Source organism: Balaenoptera acutorostrata, chromosome 1 (genome assembly GCF_949987535.1).
Source record: "Balaenoptera acutorostrata chromosome 1, mBalAcu1.1, whole genome shotgun sequence".
NCBI classification, from domain to species: Eukaryota; Metazoa; Chordata; class Mammalia; order Artiodactyla; family Balaenopteridae; genus Balaenoptera; species Balaenoptera acutorostrata.
This window is the reverse complement of record NC_080064.1, coordinates 38,052,070-38,070,357: the sequence shown is the minus strand read 5'-3', so window position 1 is coordinate 38,070,357 and position 18,288 is coordinate 38,052,070. Positions and strand designations below refer to the sequence as shown.

At 47.2% G+C, this 18,288-nt stretch overlaps 1 protein-coding gene and 1 long non-coding RNA gene across 2 annotated transcripts; one reads left to right on the top strand and one right to left on the bottom strand.

Annotated features, from left to right (window-relative positions):
* Positions 1-5,396: 5,396 nt before the first annotated feature.
* On the bottom strand, positions 5,397-15,404 carry AKR1A1 (aldo-keto reductase family 1 member A1). The gene is made up of 9 exons (XM_007164551.3): positions 15,034-15,404; positions 10,302-10,391; positions 8,428-8,547; positions 8,107-8,258; positions 7,315-7,510; positions 6,769-6,968; positions 6,424-6,496; positions 6,191-6,277; positions 5,397-5,562 (listed from the first exon to the last, which is right to left on the bottom strand). Exons 1-9 carry the CDS (start codon positions 15,223-15,225, stop codon positions 5,497-5,499), a joined length of 1,176 nt encoding a protein of 391 aa, XP_007164613.2. The 5' UTR covers positions 15,226-15,404; the 3' UTR covers positions 5,397-5,496.
* Positions 15,263-16,070, top strand: LOC130705732 (uncharacterized). The gene is made up of 3 exons (XR_009006109.1): positions 15,263-15,386; positions 15,625-15,760; positions 15,964-16,070. It is a non-coding gene; the product is annotated as an uncharacterized LOC130705732 (long non-coding RNA).
* Positions 16,071-18,288: the final 2,218 nt, after the last annotated feature.

Here is an 18,288-nt window from a genome sequence, read left to right as displayed (position 1 = left end):
AAACTGTAAGCCCCTTTCACTTATGAATGTCACTGCATACATCATAAATAAAATATTAGCTAACTGTACTAATTAAGACAGGGTAGGGACTTCCCTGGTGGCCCAGTGGGTAAGACGCCACACTTCAAGGCAGGGGGCCCAGTTTGCACCCCTGGTCAGGGAACTAGATCCCACATGCACGCAGCAACTAAGAAGTTTGCATGTCGCAGCTAAGAATCCCAAATGCTGCAACTAAGACCCGGTGCAGCCAAAATAAATAAATAAATTAATTAATTAATAAAAATTTTTTTTTAAATTAAGAAAAAAAAAAAGACAGGGTAAATTTTGCTGCAGTAGCAAGTAAACCCAAAACTTCAATGGTTTCATTCAATAAGATTCAGTTTCCACTCTTACTATATTTTCATATCAGGTCAGCTGGAGGCTTTGTTCTCTGTCATCCTCATTCTGGGTCTCAAGCTGATGGAACAGCGACCATAAATAATATAGAGTATTGCTTGTCACTGTTTCAGAGGGTAAGAGTGAATATGTTGGAACTCACACTTGCTCTTAAAACTTTCACCCAGAACCAACACACAATCACTTTTTTTTTTCATTGGCCAGCACAAGTCATGTTAATGTCTCTGGAATACTAGAGTAAAGCTTTAATGAAAAAAATGACACCCTGGATCTCCACAAATAGAAGTATCATCTACCTCTGTTGTGGCAGAATTGAATGGCTCTTGACCTCATGATCATAGCTCAAGGTGATGTTTACACTGTTGTCAACACAAGTTATTAAACTATAAAGTCAATTAGAAAGAAACATCCCTAAAATTAAAGAAACAATCTTGGTTCTCCACTCCACTGAGAGAGAAACAACTGTTTAATTAATTCAGGTAGATCCTGGATGTAGGGAAATGAAACAGAATGAGATTTAAATGTAAATTAAATGTGGATTAATTATCCTGGCAAAAATATATGCTCTCCATGTATTCATTATACTAGCTCAGGCTTGCTTGTCATGTTATATAAAACAACCTATTAAAACCTCAAAAGGCCGGGCTTCGCTGGTGGCGTAGTGGTTGAGAATCTGCCTGCCAATGCAGGGGACCCGGGTTCGAGCCCTGGTCTGGGAAGATCCCACATGCCGTGGAGCAACTAGGCCCGTGAGCCACAACTACTGAGCCTGCACGTCTGGAGCCTGTGCTCCGCAACAAGAGAGGCTGGCGACAGTGAGAGGCCCGCGCACCGCGATGAAGAGTGGCCCCCACTTGCCGCAACTACAGAAAGCCCTCGCACAGAAACGAAGACCCAACACAGCCAAAAATAAATAAATAAAGGAGTTCCTTTCAAAAAAAAACAAAAGGGCTTCCCTGGTGGTGCAGTGGTTGAGAATCTGCCTGCCAATGCAGGGGACACGGGTTCGAGCCCTGGTCTGGGAAGATTCCCACATGCCGCGGAGCAACTAGGCCCGTGAGCCACAGCTACTGAGCCTGCACGTCTGGAGCCTGTGCTCTGCAACAAGAGAGGCCACGATAGTGAGAGGCCCGTGCACCGCGATGAAGAGTGGCCCCCGCTTGCCGCAACTAGAGAAAGCCCTCGCACAGAAACGAAGACCCAACACAGACAAAAATAAATAAATAAATACATAAATTTTAAAAAAACAAAAAAACAAAAAAACAAAAAAACCTCAAAAGGCCAAAGGCCCAAGAGGTAGTGAAACAAAACAAAGACACATCTGGACAGGCATATTTATAGCTTTATGAATATACAGATGTCAAAGTGCAGATGATCCTCAAAGAGGAAAATCAACAGAACTTGTCATGAACATTCTAGAAGTTAACATCTCAAACCAATGAAGTGATTTTCAATGTTTTAATTCTTTGGACAAATATCAGGACTCCTTCATAGATCACATTTTCCTGGACAAACACTGTGACCTCTTTCATATGTATGTTATCAGTCCCCTTTCACCAAGTATTCTTTTTTGGTTTGCCAGACTTTTTTTTTTTTTAGTATAGTTGATTTACAATGGTGTGCCAATCTCTGCTGTACAGCAAATGACTCAGTTATACACACATATACATTCTTTTTTTTACATTCTTTTCCATTATGGTTTATCACAGGACACTGAACATAGTTCCCTGTGCTATACAGTAGGACCTTGTTGTTTATGTTAGTTTGCCAGACTTTGACTACAAGGTTCATATTCTCTCTCCTACAGAATGTCACAAGGTCTCATTTTTCCTACTTGACTGTGAGATATCCCCTCTTCCCTGCAGACCGCAGGGCAGTTTCTGAAAGGGGTCTTAGATTGTACTTGTGTATAAAAAATTTTGATGTAAGGAACTGGAGTGTGGTGGTGCTAGCCTCTGGCTGGTAAGCACTCCCTTCCTCTAGAATGTAGTCTTATAAAGGCAAATCTCATTTTAAAATCTGAGTTTGTGGTCTTTTACTCAAAACAATCATATAAAGAATCCTTTTTGCAAAAATACTTAAGGACTTCATAGTTTTCCCAAAGGCCTTCCTTAATACTTTGATAAGCCAAATATCCTCTTTTGAAGTCTAGTGTCTTCATCTTTGATTTTCTTTCCCAATTAACTGTCAGATCCTCACTTTTCGATAGCTTTGGGTATGATGTGTTAAGTTTCCAACATCACTTCCATTGCTTCATAAAGTACTGTTAACTTTTGCAAGATTTGCAATTTCACTTTTCAGTGGATGTGCACTGTACCGCCCAGTGATTTAGACAAAGATGTCAATAGAGAAATGCTAATGTTAAGCAGGGTGAGATGTTTGAGTTAAGAATAATTTCTAAGTAGTTAACTTATTAGTGAATAATTTGATGTTATGACAACTTTCACTTCCTGATATAAGCTGAATTGTGTCCTCCCTCCTCAAAATCATATACTTAAGTACTAACCCCTAGTACCTCAGAATGTAACTGTATATGGAGACAGGGTCTTCAGTTAAAATAAGATCATTAGGATGGGCCCTAATCCAATATGACAGCCTTGTAAGCAATTTGGGCACAGGGAATTCCCTAGCAGTCCAGTGGTTAGGACTCCATGCTTTCACTGCTGGGGCCCAGGTTCAATCCCTGGTCAGGGAACTAAGATCCTGCAAGCAATGTGGTGCAGCCAAAAAACAAAACAAAACAAAGAAACAAAAAAAGAAATTTGGACACGGATGTGCACAGAGGGAAGACAATGTAAAGACACAGGGAGAAGATGTCCATCTACAAGCCAAGGAGAGAGGCCTGGAACAAACCCTTCCCTTACACCACTCAGAAGGAACCAATCCTGCTGATGCTTTGATCTCAGATTTCTAATTTCTAGAACTGTAAGAAAACAAATTTCTGTTGTTTATATCACCCACTCTGTGGTAGTGTTATGGCAGCCCCAACAAACTAATACATTTCAAACTCATGCTACCTCATAACTGTGGAAAGTTGGATCGTGAAAGGGTATAAGGGAGCTATGGAATCATATAGCAAGCCACCTGGGGAGGGTGAGATCAGGAAAGATGTCCCAGAGGAAGTGACAGCTAAACTGAATGTTTAAATAATAGATGTTCATCCAACAGTAGGCTAACAGGTGGATTGTTCCAGGTAGAAAGGACCAGAGACAAAAGACTAACTTCTCGGGTTGGTAGTTGCAAACTATTACATTTAGAATGGATAAACAACAAGGTCCTAATGTATAGCACAGGGAACTATATTAAATATCCTGTGATAAACCATAATGGAAAAGAATATTTAAAAAAATAGTATGTGTATAACTGAGTCACTTGGCTGTACAGCAGAGACTGGCACAACATTGTAAATCAACTATATTTCAATAAAATAAAATAAAATAAAAAGACTAACTTCCAACATGCCTCCCTACAACCACTTTTTATCCCACTAATCCATTTTCCCCACTGCACCAGCACTGTATTTCTAAAACACAAATCATGCCATGTTATTCCTGCTCAAAACTCTTACATGGTTTCTACTTCATTCAGGATTAAAAAGCCTAAAGTCTTGGACTTCCCTGGTGGCGCAGTGGTTAAGAATCCACCTGCCAATACAGGGGACATGGGTTTGAGTCCTGGTCTGGGAAGATCCCACATGTCACGGAGCAACTAACCCCGTGCGCCACAACTACTGAGCCTGCGCTCTAGAGCCCACAAGCCATAGCTACGGAAGCCCACGCGCCTAGAGCCCGTGCTCCACAACGAGAAGCCACCGCAATGAGAAGCCCGCGCACCGCAACGAAGAATAGACCCCGCTCGCTGACAAGCCCGCACAGCAACATAGACCCAACGCAGCCATAAATAAATAAATGTATTAAATAAATAAAATTAAAACCCTAAAGTCTTAACCCAGTCTCCTAGGCCTTACATCACCAGGTGCCTACCTTATTCCAGCATTATTTCATGCCATTCCACCCCTGCTCACTTTGTCACAAAGACTTCTTTCTTTAGGTTTTTACAACTTCTTTCAGTTTCAAGGCTATCCAATTTGCATGGAACACTATTACCACTCTCACCTCTTTTAACTAATTATTCCCTACTCATCCTTCAGATCTCAGCTGATTAAATCAGTAAGCTTCTCACTCTGCGCTTTTTCATAGCACTTCTTCCAACTGCAATTAAACTAATTACGCAATTACTTAGTCTGTCTCAAGTAAACTGTAGGGACCTATGTGTCTTGATTATAGCTATATCCCCAGGGTCTCACATAGTGCCTAAGTACTCCATAAATATTTTCTGAATGAAGAGCAATGGTTCAACTAGAAAACTAAAATGAATTTTGTGTGACCTGAGGTTAGAGGGATTTTCCAAAAACCCTGCTAAAAACCCAAAATCTCAGTCTCTGGTGGGACCACAAAATATATAAGATAGGACCTTAGGTACAGTGACAAACTTTGGTGCTGACTCTGCCTCCTTCAGGTAGCCTATGCACACTGACTATAGTGTCTGAGAGAAAAAGACCCTGTCCCCAGCTTTCCTGATTTTCCAAGCTGGGACTCCCAAACTTCAGAATGTAAGTTTTGTTGGCTCTTTATATTCTTAAATCTAGGCACTGACTAGATGGGTGGGCGGGATGCAGGAACTCAAGACCCATGCCCAGAAGTGTAAAGAAACCACAGGATTCTCGCTGCCCTGATCTCAGTCCATAAGTGACCAATTTTTGGCATTCTCACTAAGACTACACTGGGATGGCATGTAGTGCTAAGAGATGCCTCTAGGTGGCGCGACACCACTAATATACCTTATAATTTATGAAGGCGGACATGGAATTCAGCCACACACTGGTTTCTCCAGAATCAAGAAAGATAAGGGAGTTCGGACTCATGGCATGTCACACCCAGCATCCCTAAAAGAAACTGTTTCCATATCAGGTCTGACCAGACAAATAAGACAAGCAAGTATCATGGATGGATACTCCAATGGCTTTATTAACTCATTCTTTCTGGGGATGGCAGGACATTATAGCTGGAGAGATGATAAGGAAGCCAGGAAGCTGTGGTCTCAATATGGGTCATTGAAGGGGTACAGAGGGTGACCTGCATCTCTTGGGACCCTCTTCCCATCCACCTGGAAAGAGAGACAGATGACTCCATTAGTAGGAGCTGACATTCCAAAGACCCAGGACATCTTTTCCCAAGAATCTTACTCAACAGCCTTACCTGTGTACAGCACTATGACAGATGGCAGTGACTTAGGCTAGGGCCTCAGAGAATGCCACAGTACCAAGAGCATTCCAGCACCAAACCCACAGCCTGGTACGTGGCTGACCCTGCCCCTAAGAGTTTGCAGTCTCAGCTGGGATAAGGAACACTTTATTTCCCTATGTGCAACAGGGAAACCTCTAACAAGGTTGAGAATGTCCCATTTATATCATTTACTGAGTAACTGTTATGTGTCAGGAACTGGGATCTTTTTACACATAGGAAGCTGAAGGTTGGAGAAGTTAAATAACTTGTTCTAGGTTACAAGGTATCAAGATGCAGGACTGGAACTCACAGGCTACATGCCTTATCCCTCACCCAGACTACTTCCCGGAGCTCAGCAAAGAAAAAAGAGCCCATTGTGTCCAGGACAGCAATCCTACCAACAACAGCATCCTGCCAAGCCTGTGGCCAGCAAGGTTGAGGCCAGACTTAGGCCAGAATCCTGCCTCAAATCTCATATTCCCTGACTCTGGTGGGTGATACACACTCACCGTAAGCATGGGCACGATGAATCGCAAATTTTTATTCAGGGCATCCAGCTGCTTCATCTCCTCCAGGCTAAAAGTGAAGTCAAACACCTGGGGATAGGAGCGGGGGGTCAGGAAAGCCAGTTTTGCGAGTGGAAGTTGGGGTTCCAGAATAATGCCTTCTTAGCCAAACAGAGTCAGGGCCAGACTGTGTCCCAGTGGACTAAAGAAGATAGGACAGACATATCACCAAGTACCTGGATATTCTGAAGGATATGGGAAGGTGTGACACTCTTGGGGATGCAGCTCACTTTCCGCTGGACCTGCCACCTGAGTGGGGGATTGAGGTATAGATGAGGAAGTGGAGTCAGTACACATAAGCACTTTTTTTTTTTTTTGGTCCTCCATGCAGCTTTCTCTGAGCTCCTGGAACCCCTGAGCCTCACTGGAATAGGGAACATGCCTCAGAGTGGCCTCTCCCCAGATGACACGGCAGGATTCTCAGCCTCATCCAGGCATTTGGATAAGGAACCCCTCAACCCTTGCCTCCCAACCCAGAAGCCTTCTCCCTAACCTGACTGTCTTTCCCCAAGATTGCGTACCTGAGCAAGATCTGAGCTGGAGAGCGGCCATGCTCTTCAGCCAGTGCCAGGACCACTGGCTCCTCAAGCAGGACAGGCTCAGCAGGATCACGCCAAGCACGATCAGAGGAGCCCAGAGGGCTATAAGCAGTCACCTCCAGGCCGCGTGCTTGGCAGTGGGCAATCAGCTCATTCTGAGCCAGGTATGGGTGGCATTCCACCTGAGCCAAGAAACAACCTATCATCATGAGGTGGCCATAGCCAGCTTGCTGGCCCCACCCAGACATGCACATCTTGACCAACCCTGCATCGCTGACCCCCCGCTTCCCCTCAACCTGCTTTTCTCACTCTCTAGACAGTTTTCCACTATTTCATTCTCTTCCCACACTTCAATGCCCTTCCTTAAGCAGAGGATTTCTGCACCACACTTCTGACAACTTTCTAGCCGTCTCTCTGAAGTAGACCTATCATCTGCTCACTCATGCTCATTTACATACACACACACACACACACACACACACACACACACACACTGCCCCCAAACCAACTGATCTTTGCTGTGTTCACCTGCAGGACAGCTGGGCGCACAGAGGCCACACTGAGCACATCATCGATCTGCCGACTGCTGAAGTTGGACAGGCCCAGTGCCCGCACCAGCCCCTTAGCCACCAGTGCCTCCAGAGCCTTCCAGGTCTCCTTGTAGTGGGTGGAGTCATAGCGTATAGTCCCATCAGCATTCTTAGGAAAGGGGTTGTCTCCCCGCCTGAGTGAAAGACAGCCCCCAAGGTGTGGGCACAAACGCCAGGCTCCTGCTTACCTGCCCGTCTAGCCATGCTACATCCCATAATCCAAGCCCAGAAAGGGTAAAGGGCCAAGAATGAGAAACAAGCATGGTTTTTCACCTTTCCAGGTCATAACCCAAGTGTTAACTCTATATGGAATGCCCATCCTCCCTCTTCTTCTTCCTAGACACATTATATCTCCTCTCCTCTGGAAAGTCTTCCTTAACTCCTTTCACCTCGGGGAGTTGCATGCCCCTGCAGCCTTCTTCAAGCACAGAGCACAGAGCTGATGGTCGGCTCCTCTCACACCCTCTGTGGGAGCTTACTCTACTGCAACCCCAGGGCCTAGGTCAGCAGAAGCTAGTACATTTCCCGAATGTACAAAGGCAGCAGGAGGGACCACCCATGTACACCCTAGGATACACACCATGTGAGGCTGCACCCCTTTTTTGTAGCTAAACTGTAGCAGAAAAGGCTGAGTGTTCCCCTCCTGTTCTGCTACTGTGACTTACAAAAAGTTACTAACATGACTCCGCCAACCCCCGATTCCCTGGATGAAGACTCTGGCAAGGCTCACTCAAAGGCATAAGGCCAGTGCATCAGGTACAGGTCCAAATACTCCAGCTGGAGGTCAGCGAGTGTCTTCCGGAGGGCAGGCTCCACATCCTCGGGGTGGTGCTTCGTGTTCCACAGCTTGGAAGTCACAAACAGCTCCTCCCGAGGCACCAACTAGTACAGGGGGCAGGGTCCATAGTTAGAAGAGCCAAGGGCACCCAATCTCACCCACCCTCACCTCTGGGAGAGGAATTAGAAGGAAGCTGATGCCAGATCCCTCTCGCCAGCCCTCAGCCCCAGCCTCTGAGTTCTCACCCCACCCCTCTGTAGCCCTAGTCCTCACCTTGCCAGGTCCCACATTCTCCTTCAGGGCCTCCCCAATCTCAGTCTCGTTGCCGTAGATAGCAGCACAGTCAATGTGGCGGTAGCCTATACTCAAGGCATATTTAATAACTGCTTTTACCTGCCAGGTGAGAAAAGCAGAAGTTTTAGCTCTGTTGGTCTGGACCAGAAACTGCCCTCCTGAGAGTCACTGATGCAGGGAGGGGGCAGGAATTTACCACTGCAGTCATCCATGCAGTGGAAATGAGAAGATGGCTCTAGTCTCGGGGACCAGAAGTCTCTTCAGAGTCCCCAAACCCTTTGTCCCCACCCAACTAACCTCCAAGGTTCCTTCCAAGCAATCTCAGCAGGGCCCAGCTAAAACAAACAATGTGTTCTCAGCTAGATGCTCAGAAGGTGGATGGATACATTGACAGAGGACAGAAGGCAGAAGTGTAGTCATGGAGACAGGTCCCCAGCCCTGGGGAGCTGGTTAGGGAAACATGATACACAGGTAAATAGTTCCCAGGGCAAGGCCACGTGGAGAGAGACCCTTAGGAAGCCATGTAGACCAAGAGAGCTCAGGCGAGCAGAAGAGGTGAGGGGGGAGAAAATGAAGGAAGGCAGAGAAGTGAGATGGAAGCTGGGCTCAGAGTCCCCCACCAGAAGAGAAGAAAGCAGACACCAAGGAGGAGGACAGGTCAGTCAATTTGTTAAAAACCAGACTAACAAAAAAAAAAAAAAAAAAAAACCAGACTAACATGGCATTAGGAGCAGAACTAAGGGTGCCAGGCCCCTGCCACTCAAGATCCCCATTTATGTGTAGCTCTTACAATCCAGACATATGTCCCTCACACCTGACCCTACTCCTGCTGCTCCATACCCTTCCCCATCCCCTCCATCCCTGCCCCCAATCTTGGCCCTGGCTCTGGCTGTCACCAACTGCCTTCATCTAGCTCCTGGACTCGTCCCAGTCCATGTAAGTGCCTGCCTACAGAACCAGGCTCCTAGGCAGCTGTAGGAAGGAAAGCAAAGGGAAAAAAGGCAGAGTTCATCCAGCCACACCACAAATCCCAGCCTAAATTCCAGAGAGAAGAGGCCATTCTCCTTGCCAGAGTCCCTCCCAAACTTCTCTAAACTCTGACTCAGATTCCAAGCACAGGGAACAAGCCCTGAGGAGATGCTCTACCCCAGGTGTAAGCTGAATCTCTCCCTGTGTCAATCTAGGAAAACAGGTCTCCGCTCCCAGGCTCCCTGGGCTGGAAGGGTCTACACCAGGGGTTGCTAAACTCTAGCAGTTTTCTTTTGTTTTTTTTCGGCCGTTGAGCTAAGAATGATTTTTATATTTTTAAATAGTTACATAAGTACATAATCACCTCCCTTTTGCAAGTTGTCTAACAAAATCTAAATTATTAACCACCTCGTTCTTTAAGAAAAAGTTTGCTGACCTTCAGTCTAAACAGTTGACCTAGTTATTCTTTAAACCCTGATACCTGCTGTGTGCCTACCTCTGGCCTCAAGGAACCCAGCGTGGAACAGGAGACATGATCACAGCACAGGGTGATAAGTGGCATATTAGGGGTCAGCATAGGGTCAGGCACAGAGGGGTCCCATGTCTTCACAGCAGTGCAGATCCAGTCAGGGAAAGGGCTCCTTCCTACACTCTAGGTCGTGCTGGGCCCCTCAACCACTCCTCTGAATCAGCTGTGGAAGCCAAGTGCTCACTGCTGGTCCCTTCTTCCCTTGTTTCTTCCCACTGCCCTCCAGGCTCATCCCACCTGAGGTGAAGCATAGTGGGGGGGGACTGCTAGAAAAAATACAGACACTCTCTCCCGAATAGTGCCTTTTCCCGAGCAGAGGAGCAAGAAGCCCCCCTCCTAATCTCCCATCCCTCACCTGGCCAGGCTCACTCTTCCAGGTGCCCAGTCCAATCAGGGGCATCTTCTGTCCAGTGTGCAGGAGGATACAGGAAGCCGCCATTGTCCCCTGAAACACAGATGGGAAGAGAATGGTGTGGGGTCAGTGCTGCTGCTTGGGCCCATTGATCAAGACTCCTGTAAAGCAGGAAGTGGGCACAGGGGTGATAGGAGAAAAAACACAGAGTCATGTGTATATGCCTGTGAGCAGAGGCAGCTGAGACAAGATGCCTGGAACCAAGCAAAGCCAGTAACTCCTGGACAAAAACTAACGGGACCACCAGCCTGGCTGCCCTTCCTTCCATCAGGCTAAAGCTCTGGTTAAAGAGCTCTAAAACCTAAAAACAAAAGCGAGGTGGCTTCCCAGAAGTACCCAGCCTTAACTACATGAGGTCTCAAACCAGTGTAAGACAGGCAAAGGCCTTTACGAGAAAAAGTGAGACCAGGTGACAGAACTGGCTCAGGAAAGGGTCCCTTTTCAAAGGATGAAATGAATGTTCCCAGGAGGTTGTCAGAACTACAAAGACTCTGAGTCCCTCTTACAGAGGTCTGATTGGCCATGCTACTAGGCCTGAGTGCAGTCTTACAAGGAAAGTATACTATTTTTTAGATGAAAAAAACAGGCTCAGAGAGGTGAAATTATTTGCCCCAAATCAACAGCTAAGTGGCAGAGCCAACTATTCAAGGAGGAGCTGATGGAAAAGGCGGGAAAAGGCAAGTAAACACAGACCTATAAAATACATGTGCATGTACACTGTGCTACAGAAAAGCAAGTGACTTCTGTAAGGCAAGAACCAGGGAATAATGACACTGGCTTTTAAGAATGAGTTGGGACAGTCCCAAGAGTCAAGGGTAAGAGTCTTTCCAGGAAGAGGAACTAGACACAGGACTTCAATGCAGCAGAAAGCAGTAAATTACAGATACATGAAAATTTCCAACTGATCGAAGCAGGTGGGTGATTGGAGCAACCCTGTTTGGAGAGATATGAAAATCAGAAGTCTCCAAATGGGGAACTTCCCTGGTGGCGCAGTGGTTAAGAATCCTCCTGCCAATGCAGGGTACAAGGTTTCGATCCCTGGCCCAGGAAGATCCCACATGCCACGGAGCAACTAAGCCCATGCACCACAACTACTAAGCCTGCACTCTAGAGCCCGCGAGCCACAACTACTTGAAGCCCGCATGCCTAGAGCCCATGCTCCGCAACAAGAGAAGCCACCGCAATGAGAAGCCCGCGCACCGCAAGCAAGAGTAGCCCCCGTTCGCCGCAACTAGAGAAAAGCCCGTGCGCAGCGACAAAAACCCAACTCAGCCAAAAATAAATAAATAAGTAAATAAACTTATTAAAAAAAAAGAATATTATGGTAGAGCAGGTAATTGGACAAGTTGTAACTATAACCAACACACCAAAATTGTCTTTCCTAATACTTCTGACTCAGGAAGAATTTTATAGTCTAGCATAACCTTATGGAGACCACCCTTTCTGCTAAAACAAAAACAAACAAAAATGTTCAACCTGGGCAGCAAACCACGGACCAGTGAAGGCAATACTCTTCATTACCAAACTTCCCAGAGGCACTAACCTGCCCAGGGATCAGGCAAACATGTCTGGATTTCACAGAAGGAACTAGCCTGCTAGCTGCTACCAGGGTCTGTGGCTGGTTTCCTGGGCTTGATCTTCAACCTATGACCTGTTGACCTCTCCCAGATTTACCAGAACACAAGGGATGGCTCTGAAATTACACCTGGGCTGAGAGTGTGAACAAAAACCTGGCCTCAGGGGAAAAGGAAGAAGAAACCTCATGCTTGCCTCTCCCTTTCTTTTGCTTGTGAAACTGAAAACCAAAAAGGCTAAGGCTTGAGGTGGCAGACTGGTCCCAAGGCGTGCAGGTGCCCTGTGCCTATTCAGCAGTTCCCCCCTGAAGACTGGAGTGCTCAGCCTGCCACTGAAGACTGGTCTACAGCTCCCACTGCTCAGGCCACTGAGTGGGTAGGAACAACCACTGAGTGGGTAGGAACAACCACTGAGTGGTCTTAAGCTGTTCTTCCACAAACTCTTAAAATGGAAATAGGTTGACGGAAAATAAAGTTTCTAAAAAAAAAAAAAGGCTAAGGCTTGGAGGGGCAGGGATCATAGAGGTAGAAACGGCAAACACAGATCTGCAAAGAACAAGAGCTCCAAAGGACAGAACAGAAGGCAGAAGACAGATGTTTTCCTATAGGACAGGAAGTCATCCTCTACCAGCTCCTGACTTCCTCATCTTCTGCCTGGTGCAACAGCCTTTCAGCCAGCCCAACATTAAAAGGCTCTGAGCTTGTCAGCATCTGCCTAGCTGGACCTCTGGCCGAATTCAGAAACCCTCATGTTATCTTGGGAGAGGTTCTAGATGGAAAAGAGAGAAAAGCTGGGTGTGTGGGGAGAGGGGGGTTAGGGTAGTAGCAGGATTCAGGTTTTATTATTCCCAGGTCAGTGCCTAGGTTCCTTCTCTCTGGGGCTTAGTCTTCCTTTCTCAGAGGAGGGCTCTAGAGCTGCCTTGATACAGGAAACTTGAAAACACAGGAAGAAGAGGAAGCAGTATTCACGTGAGTGTTCCCTGGCTGGATGGGCCTTTCCTCTCTGCTCCCCATAAATACTGATGTCCCTCAGGGTTCTATCCTCAATCCCTTCTCACTCCCTAGTCAAGCTCAAGTCTTCAGTGATCACCTTAATCACTAATTCTTCCCACCCCAGTTCTATATATTCACCTCCCTCTGGACATCTCCACCTGTATATCTTACGGGTAAGTGAGACTCAACATGTCCAAAAGTATACTTATCAAATCCAGCAACACAGCACAGATTTTAAGCTCTGGGGTGGCACAGACCTGGGCTTGAATCTCAGCTCCCCAGTTCTAAAGAGATTTTAAGCACTCTGCACAGTGCCTGACCATGTTCTTCTTTCTGTATACTCTATCTCACCAGGGACTCAAGGCCCTGGATGACAAGTGTTAAAGCAAACCAGACAACTTGTCTACAGTATAATCCATGGGGGTCTTAAAAAAGCCATCTAATGTATTTCAGTTTGTTTGAGGCATTTCTGACTATTATCAGATTAGGGTTTCGACAGGTGATGGGAAGCGGGGAGTTTATCTTCTTCTTCTGGTTTTGAAGAAGCCAGGACGGAAAGCCACCTTAAATATGTAGCAGTGGCCGATTTGGTCTATCTGGCTGCATGAAAAAATCCTGTAAATACTTGTAAATATTACGAAAGACACTGCTCTAAACTGTGATGTAAAACCTAAGATTGCAATAACACTTCCTGGACTTCTTGATGTATGTGAAAAGAATATATACTTCCTAAATCTTTATCCAGCCCATCCCTGTCCAACTCCAGGGCCACTGCTCTAGCTGTGACCACCCCTCCCAGAACCAGGGATCTCTCTGCTTCCAGTGTGTCCCTCTCCCCACAAAGCAGTCCCCAAATCTGACCATGTGATTCCCAGGATCTCTTCCAGTAGATCTCTCCTACCCTCGGGATAATGTCCAGAACTCCCTGGTAATACCCTTTATAACCTGGCTCCCACCTCCCCCATCTCTCCACCTCTTCATTTCAGACTCCATATTCCAGACTTTGCAGAACCAACCACCATATTTGACTCCAGGCCTCTGCACACTTTCCTTCCCCAAGTCCCACCCTTGCCTGGCTAACTGCAGGTCACCCTTCAGCTAGCAGTTTAAATTTCTGGCTCCTCCCATGTCCTGACAGTTGTGCACATCACTGCATTTGTTTGTTCATTTTCCCTCACAAATCTTGGTACTCCTTGAGGTCAGGGCCTGTCATCTACCTAAACCTGTAGCTGCTAGAGTGCCTGCTCCCTCCCCCCACCCCACACACAGCGGCAAATGGGGGAGATCTTGTCAGCGGGAGGGGCATTTGATAAAGTCACTGCCTCCATCACCTTCTTCCTTTACTTCTTGGATAACCTGGAAAAAATCATCTCTGGAAAATAACAAAGCATTTTACCATCATCTTCGGTAAAAAGAAAAAAAAAAAAATCCTAGTGACTCCAGAAAGGATGATACTCGGATTGCTCTTGTATTACAGATAAGAAAACTGAGACCTTGGGAAAAGTAACAGGACTGATCAGAATCATCAAGACTCTTCTAAGGGAGGTCCTGCAGCCCAGAGTATGGACAGGCTGAAGGGAGAGTTAATTTATACTAACCCCATCCGGTGAAGGTTCAGATTCTAGTCTCACTTTAACAGAGCACTGGGTCAACAGAAAAACATGCCCTGGCTTTCCCAAACCCAAGGCAGGTGCCTAAGCAAGCGAACCCACGCCCCTCCTGCCACTTATGAGAAGCGTCTCTGCAATTCCACATTAACGCCGGAGTTCCTGAAAAAATCGTGTTCGTGGGTAAACAAAAGGAAGATGGCAACCAAAACTTACTGACAGTATGTGCCGGGAGCTTTAAGAGCTTTATCTCACTTAACTCTTGTTACATACAGTCCTGATGTAGGAACTGATTTTACCGCTGAGAAAACTGAGATCCAGAGAAACTGAGAACTTATCCAAGATCACTCAGCGAATAAGAGGAAGCTCAAATCAGAAACCAAGTCGGGCCGCCTCCTCAGCATTTGCTCTTCGCTCTAACCCGGGGGCGGACACATCTGTAGTGAAGATTCGAGGCCATCTCCACTACGACAAAGACGGGGCAGCAGAAGAGAAACTCACCTCGGCACGAGCACAGGACGTTAACAGGGATGTATGGCTTTTCAGCTCAGTCCTGTGCCCTGCTAGCGACCCAATGGGCCTCAGCTTCCGGGATTGGTGGGCAGCAAGAAACTGGCCTGACACTGGAGACAGGGACTTAAGTCTGGCGGTGATGAGGAAGCTCCTCCCAGAGGAGGGGCTGGGGCCGGGCATTCAACATCACGCGCAGTGGTGGACCCCGGCCCTGTCCCCAGAAACAAGCTGGAGAGTGGATGCCTGAGCTGGGAGGCTGCACCATCCCTTCCTCATGATGCTGGTGGGTGGATTGGCGGAGTTTGGGCACACTCCACAGCGCGAATTTGGAGAACTCCCGGGTGAGTGAAGCCTGCGCCGACTGCCAAGTAAGCGGCCCCGGAGGCGGGGCCGGGGGGGGGGGGGGGGCGCCTCTGCCTGGCCCATATTGCACCGCGCGCCGCCGCCAGGCCGCTCTGGGCAACTTCTGCTCGTTCTGCTGCCAGAGGGAGGAGAGCCTGGCTGCCACGTGTTGGCTTCTTCTGCAGTCGGCTCCCCCTAAGGACTACAGGCACCGCTCTGATCTATTCTCTTCCTTAGAGCCGGGTTAGCCAAGTTCCCTGAAAACACCTAAGCTGGTCCCATTATTTGGTCAGGCAAACTGAGGTCCAGAGAAGAGCCGCAACACAGAGGTTGACAGTAACAGGGAAGACCTTGGGACTGTAGGCCTCAAGAGGTAAAAGTTAGTGCTCTCTGTATCCGGACTGTGGACCCTGGCAGCGCATTTATGTTTTATGTATATTTAGGCTTTATAAACATTAATTTATTGAGTCTTCACAACAATCCTGGAAGGGGAATGTTCTTTTTTATTTTATTTACTGCAAGCCTTTTTATTGAAGTATAGCAAACTGGTAAATGGAATATTGCCTGCCATATCAGGAAACAAAGGATGTAACAGTCATCAGCGATTGAAGCCGTGCAGCCACCACCGAAGGTGAGCTGGTGAGCCCTAAGGGAATTTAGGAAGGAAACAAAGAATACCTGCCGGGCTTCCCTGGTGGCGCAGTGGTTGAGAATCTGCCTGCCAATGCAGGGGACACGGGTTCGAGCCCTGGTCTGGGAAGATCCCACATGCCACGGAGCAACTGGGCCCGTGAGCCACAATTGCTGAGCCTGCGCGTCTGGAGCCTGTGCCCCGCGACGGGAGGGGCCGCGATAGAGAAAGGCCCGCGCACCGCGATGAAGAGCGGTCCCCGCACCGCGATGAAGAGTGGCCCCCGCTTGCCGCAACTGGAGAAAGCCCTCGCACGAACCGAAGACCCAATACAGACAAAAATAATAAACAAATAAATAAATAAATAAATAAAAGAAAATCCTTTAAAAAAAAAAAAAAAAAAAGAATACCTGCCATCTAGCAGCCATCAGACTGCAGCCACTCCCTAAGGTGAGCCCTGATTTCAAGATATGAAAACACTGGATACTGGCCCCAGATAGCTAAGGTGCATAGCAAAGGCATGATTTCAGTGAGCCCAGACTCTTTCTTGCATCTTCCCATGCATAGAAAAGCGCTAAATTCCTTAATTTGGGATTTCTGGTTTTCTTTAATTAACAGTAATCTTAGGGGGCTTCCCTGGTGGCGCAGTGGTTGAGAGTCTGCCTGCCAATGCAGGGGACACGGGTTCGATCCCTGGTCGGGGAGGATCCCACATGCAGCGGAGCAACTAAACCCGTGAGCCACAGCTACTGAGCCTGCGCGTCTGGAGCCCGTGCTCCGCAACGGGAGAGGCTGCGACAGTGAGAGGCCCGCGCACCGCTATGAAGAGTGGCCCCCGCTCGCCGCAACTGGAGAAAGCTCTCGCACAGAAATGAAGACCCAACACAGTCAAAATTAAAAAAAAAAATTCTATGAGAACAAAGTTTTTTTTTTAAAAAAAAAACAGTAATCTTAACAGTAATCTCCAACTACCTGCCCTTTGTTGCAAAACTCCTATGTATCCTAGCTCCCCCCTCGCCTCCTTGGAGCAGTTCTCTCAGTGTTACTTGAGAAGCTGCCTTCTGGGCTTGAAATCCTAAAAATTGCCACCAAATAAAACATAACTCTCAACTTTTAGTTTGTGAATATTTTTTTTAATCGACAATACAGACAGAACAATGCACAAATCTTAAACGTACAACTCTGATTTTTTTTTTCAACATAACCACCGTCCAGATGACTATACAGTGTTACCAGCAGACTTGAAGCCTCCTGTGAAGAAGGTATTCAGTTCCATTTTACAGATTGTGCAGACTCAGCAAGGTTTACCTTGCTCAGAGTCACAAAGCTATTAAGTTACAGTTTTGTTTTTGGTTTTTTTGGTTTTTTTCTTTGGCTGCGTTGGGTCTTCGTTGCTGCGTGCGGGCTTTCTCTAGTTGCGGCGAGCGGGGGCTACTCTTCGTTGAGGTGCACAGGCTTCTCATTGCGGTGGCTTTCCTTGTTGTGGAGCACAGGCTCTAGGCGCATGGGCTTCAGTAGTTGTGGCACACGGGCTCAGTAGTTGTGGCTCGTGGGCTCTAGAGCGCGGGCTCAGTAGTTGTGGCACACGGCCTTAGTTGCTCTGTGGCATGTGGGATCTTCCTAGACCAGGGATTGAACCCGTGTCCCCTGCATTGGCAGGCGGATTCTTAACCACTGTGCCACCAGGGAAGTCCCAAGTTACAGTTCTGAGATTTGAAATCCCGTTTGCCATTTGGGCTGAGATGTGTCTTGAATTTATGTTTTCCTTGGTGGAAGTGGGCAAGAAGTGGATTTGTCCTGGTGTAGCTCTGCCTTTTTCTCCCCTCAGCTACTCCCCAACCCATCTGTACTCCCCCAGTGCCACTCTTCCGCATCTGTTTTTACACCCAGATTACTACCCACTGTCTCCCAAGTAGGAGTGGTATCATGATGGACTAAATGTCTGACATTTCACACCATCTATCCCCATAAAGACACTCAGATTCCAGCTTATGTGATTGTTACCGAGTCCAAGCTTGCTCTGCTCGCCGCACGACAGGCCAATGAATCGGAGGCGAGGTGTTGAGGCAAGGAATACCACTTTATTCGGAAAGCCAGCAGACGGAGAAGGTGGCAGACTAGTGTCTCTGAAAAACCGTCCTATCTGGGTCTGGATGCCAGTTTCTTTTATAGAATCAGAGAGGGAGAGGCAGTGAGGAAGTAAAGCAAAAGGGCCATCAGTCTTGAAAAACATCTCCTGGAATGACCAACCTCCGTGAGGGGATGTGTTA

What these genes read in the sequence shown, in the direction of transcription:
- AKR1A1 (XM_007164551.3), bottom strand. Translation starts at nt 15,225, where the DNA reads ATGCCCGGCCCCAGCCCCTCCTCTGGGAGGAGCTTCCTCATCACCGCC. An exon ending in CACTGGCCTTATGCCTTTGA is followed by an intron (nt 7,511 to 8,106) that starts GTGAGCCTTGCC and finishes TCTTTCACTCAG; the next exon opens with GCGGGGAGACAACCCCTTTC. An exon ending in TGCGCCCAGCTGTCCTGCAG is followed by an intron (nt 6,969 to 7,314) that starts GTGAACACAGCA and finishes TTCTTGGCTCAG; the next exon opens with GTGGAATGCCACCCATACCT.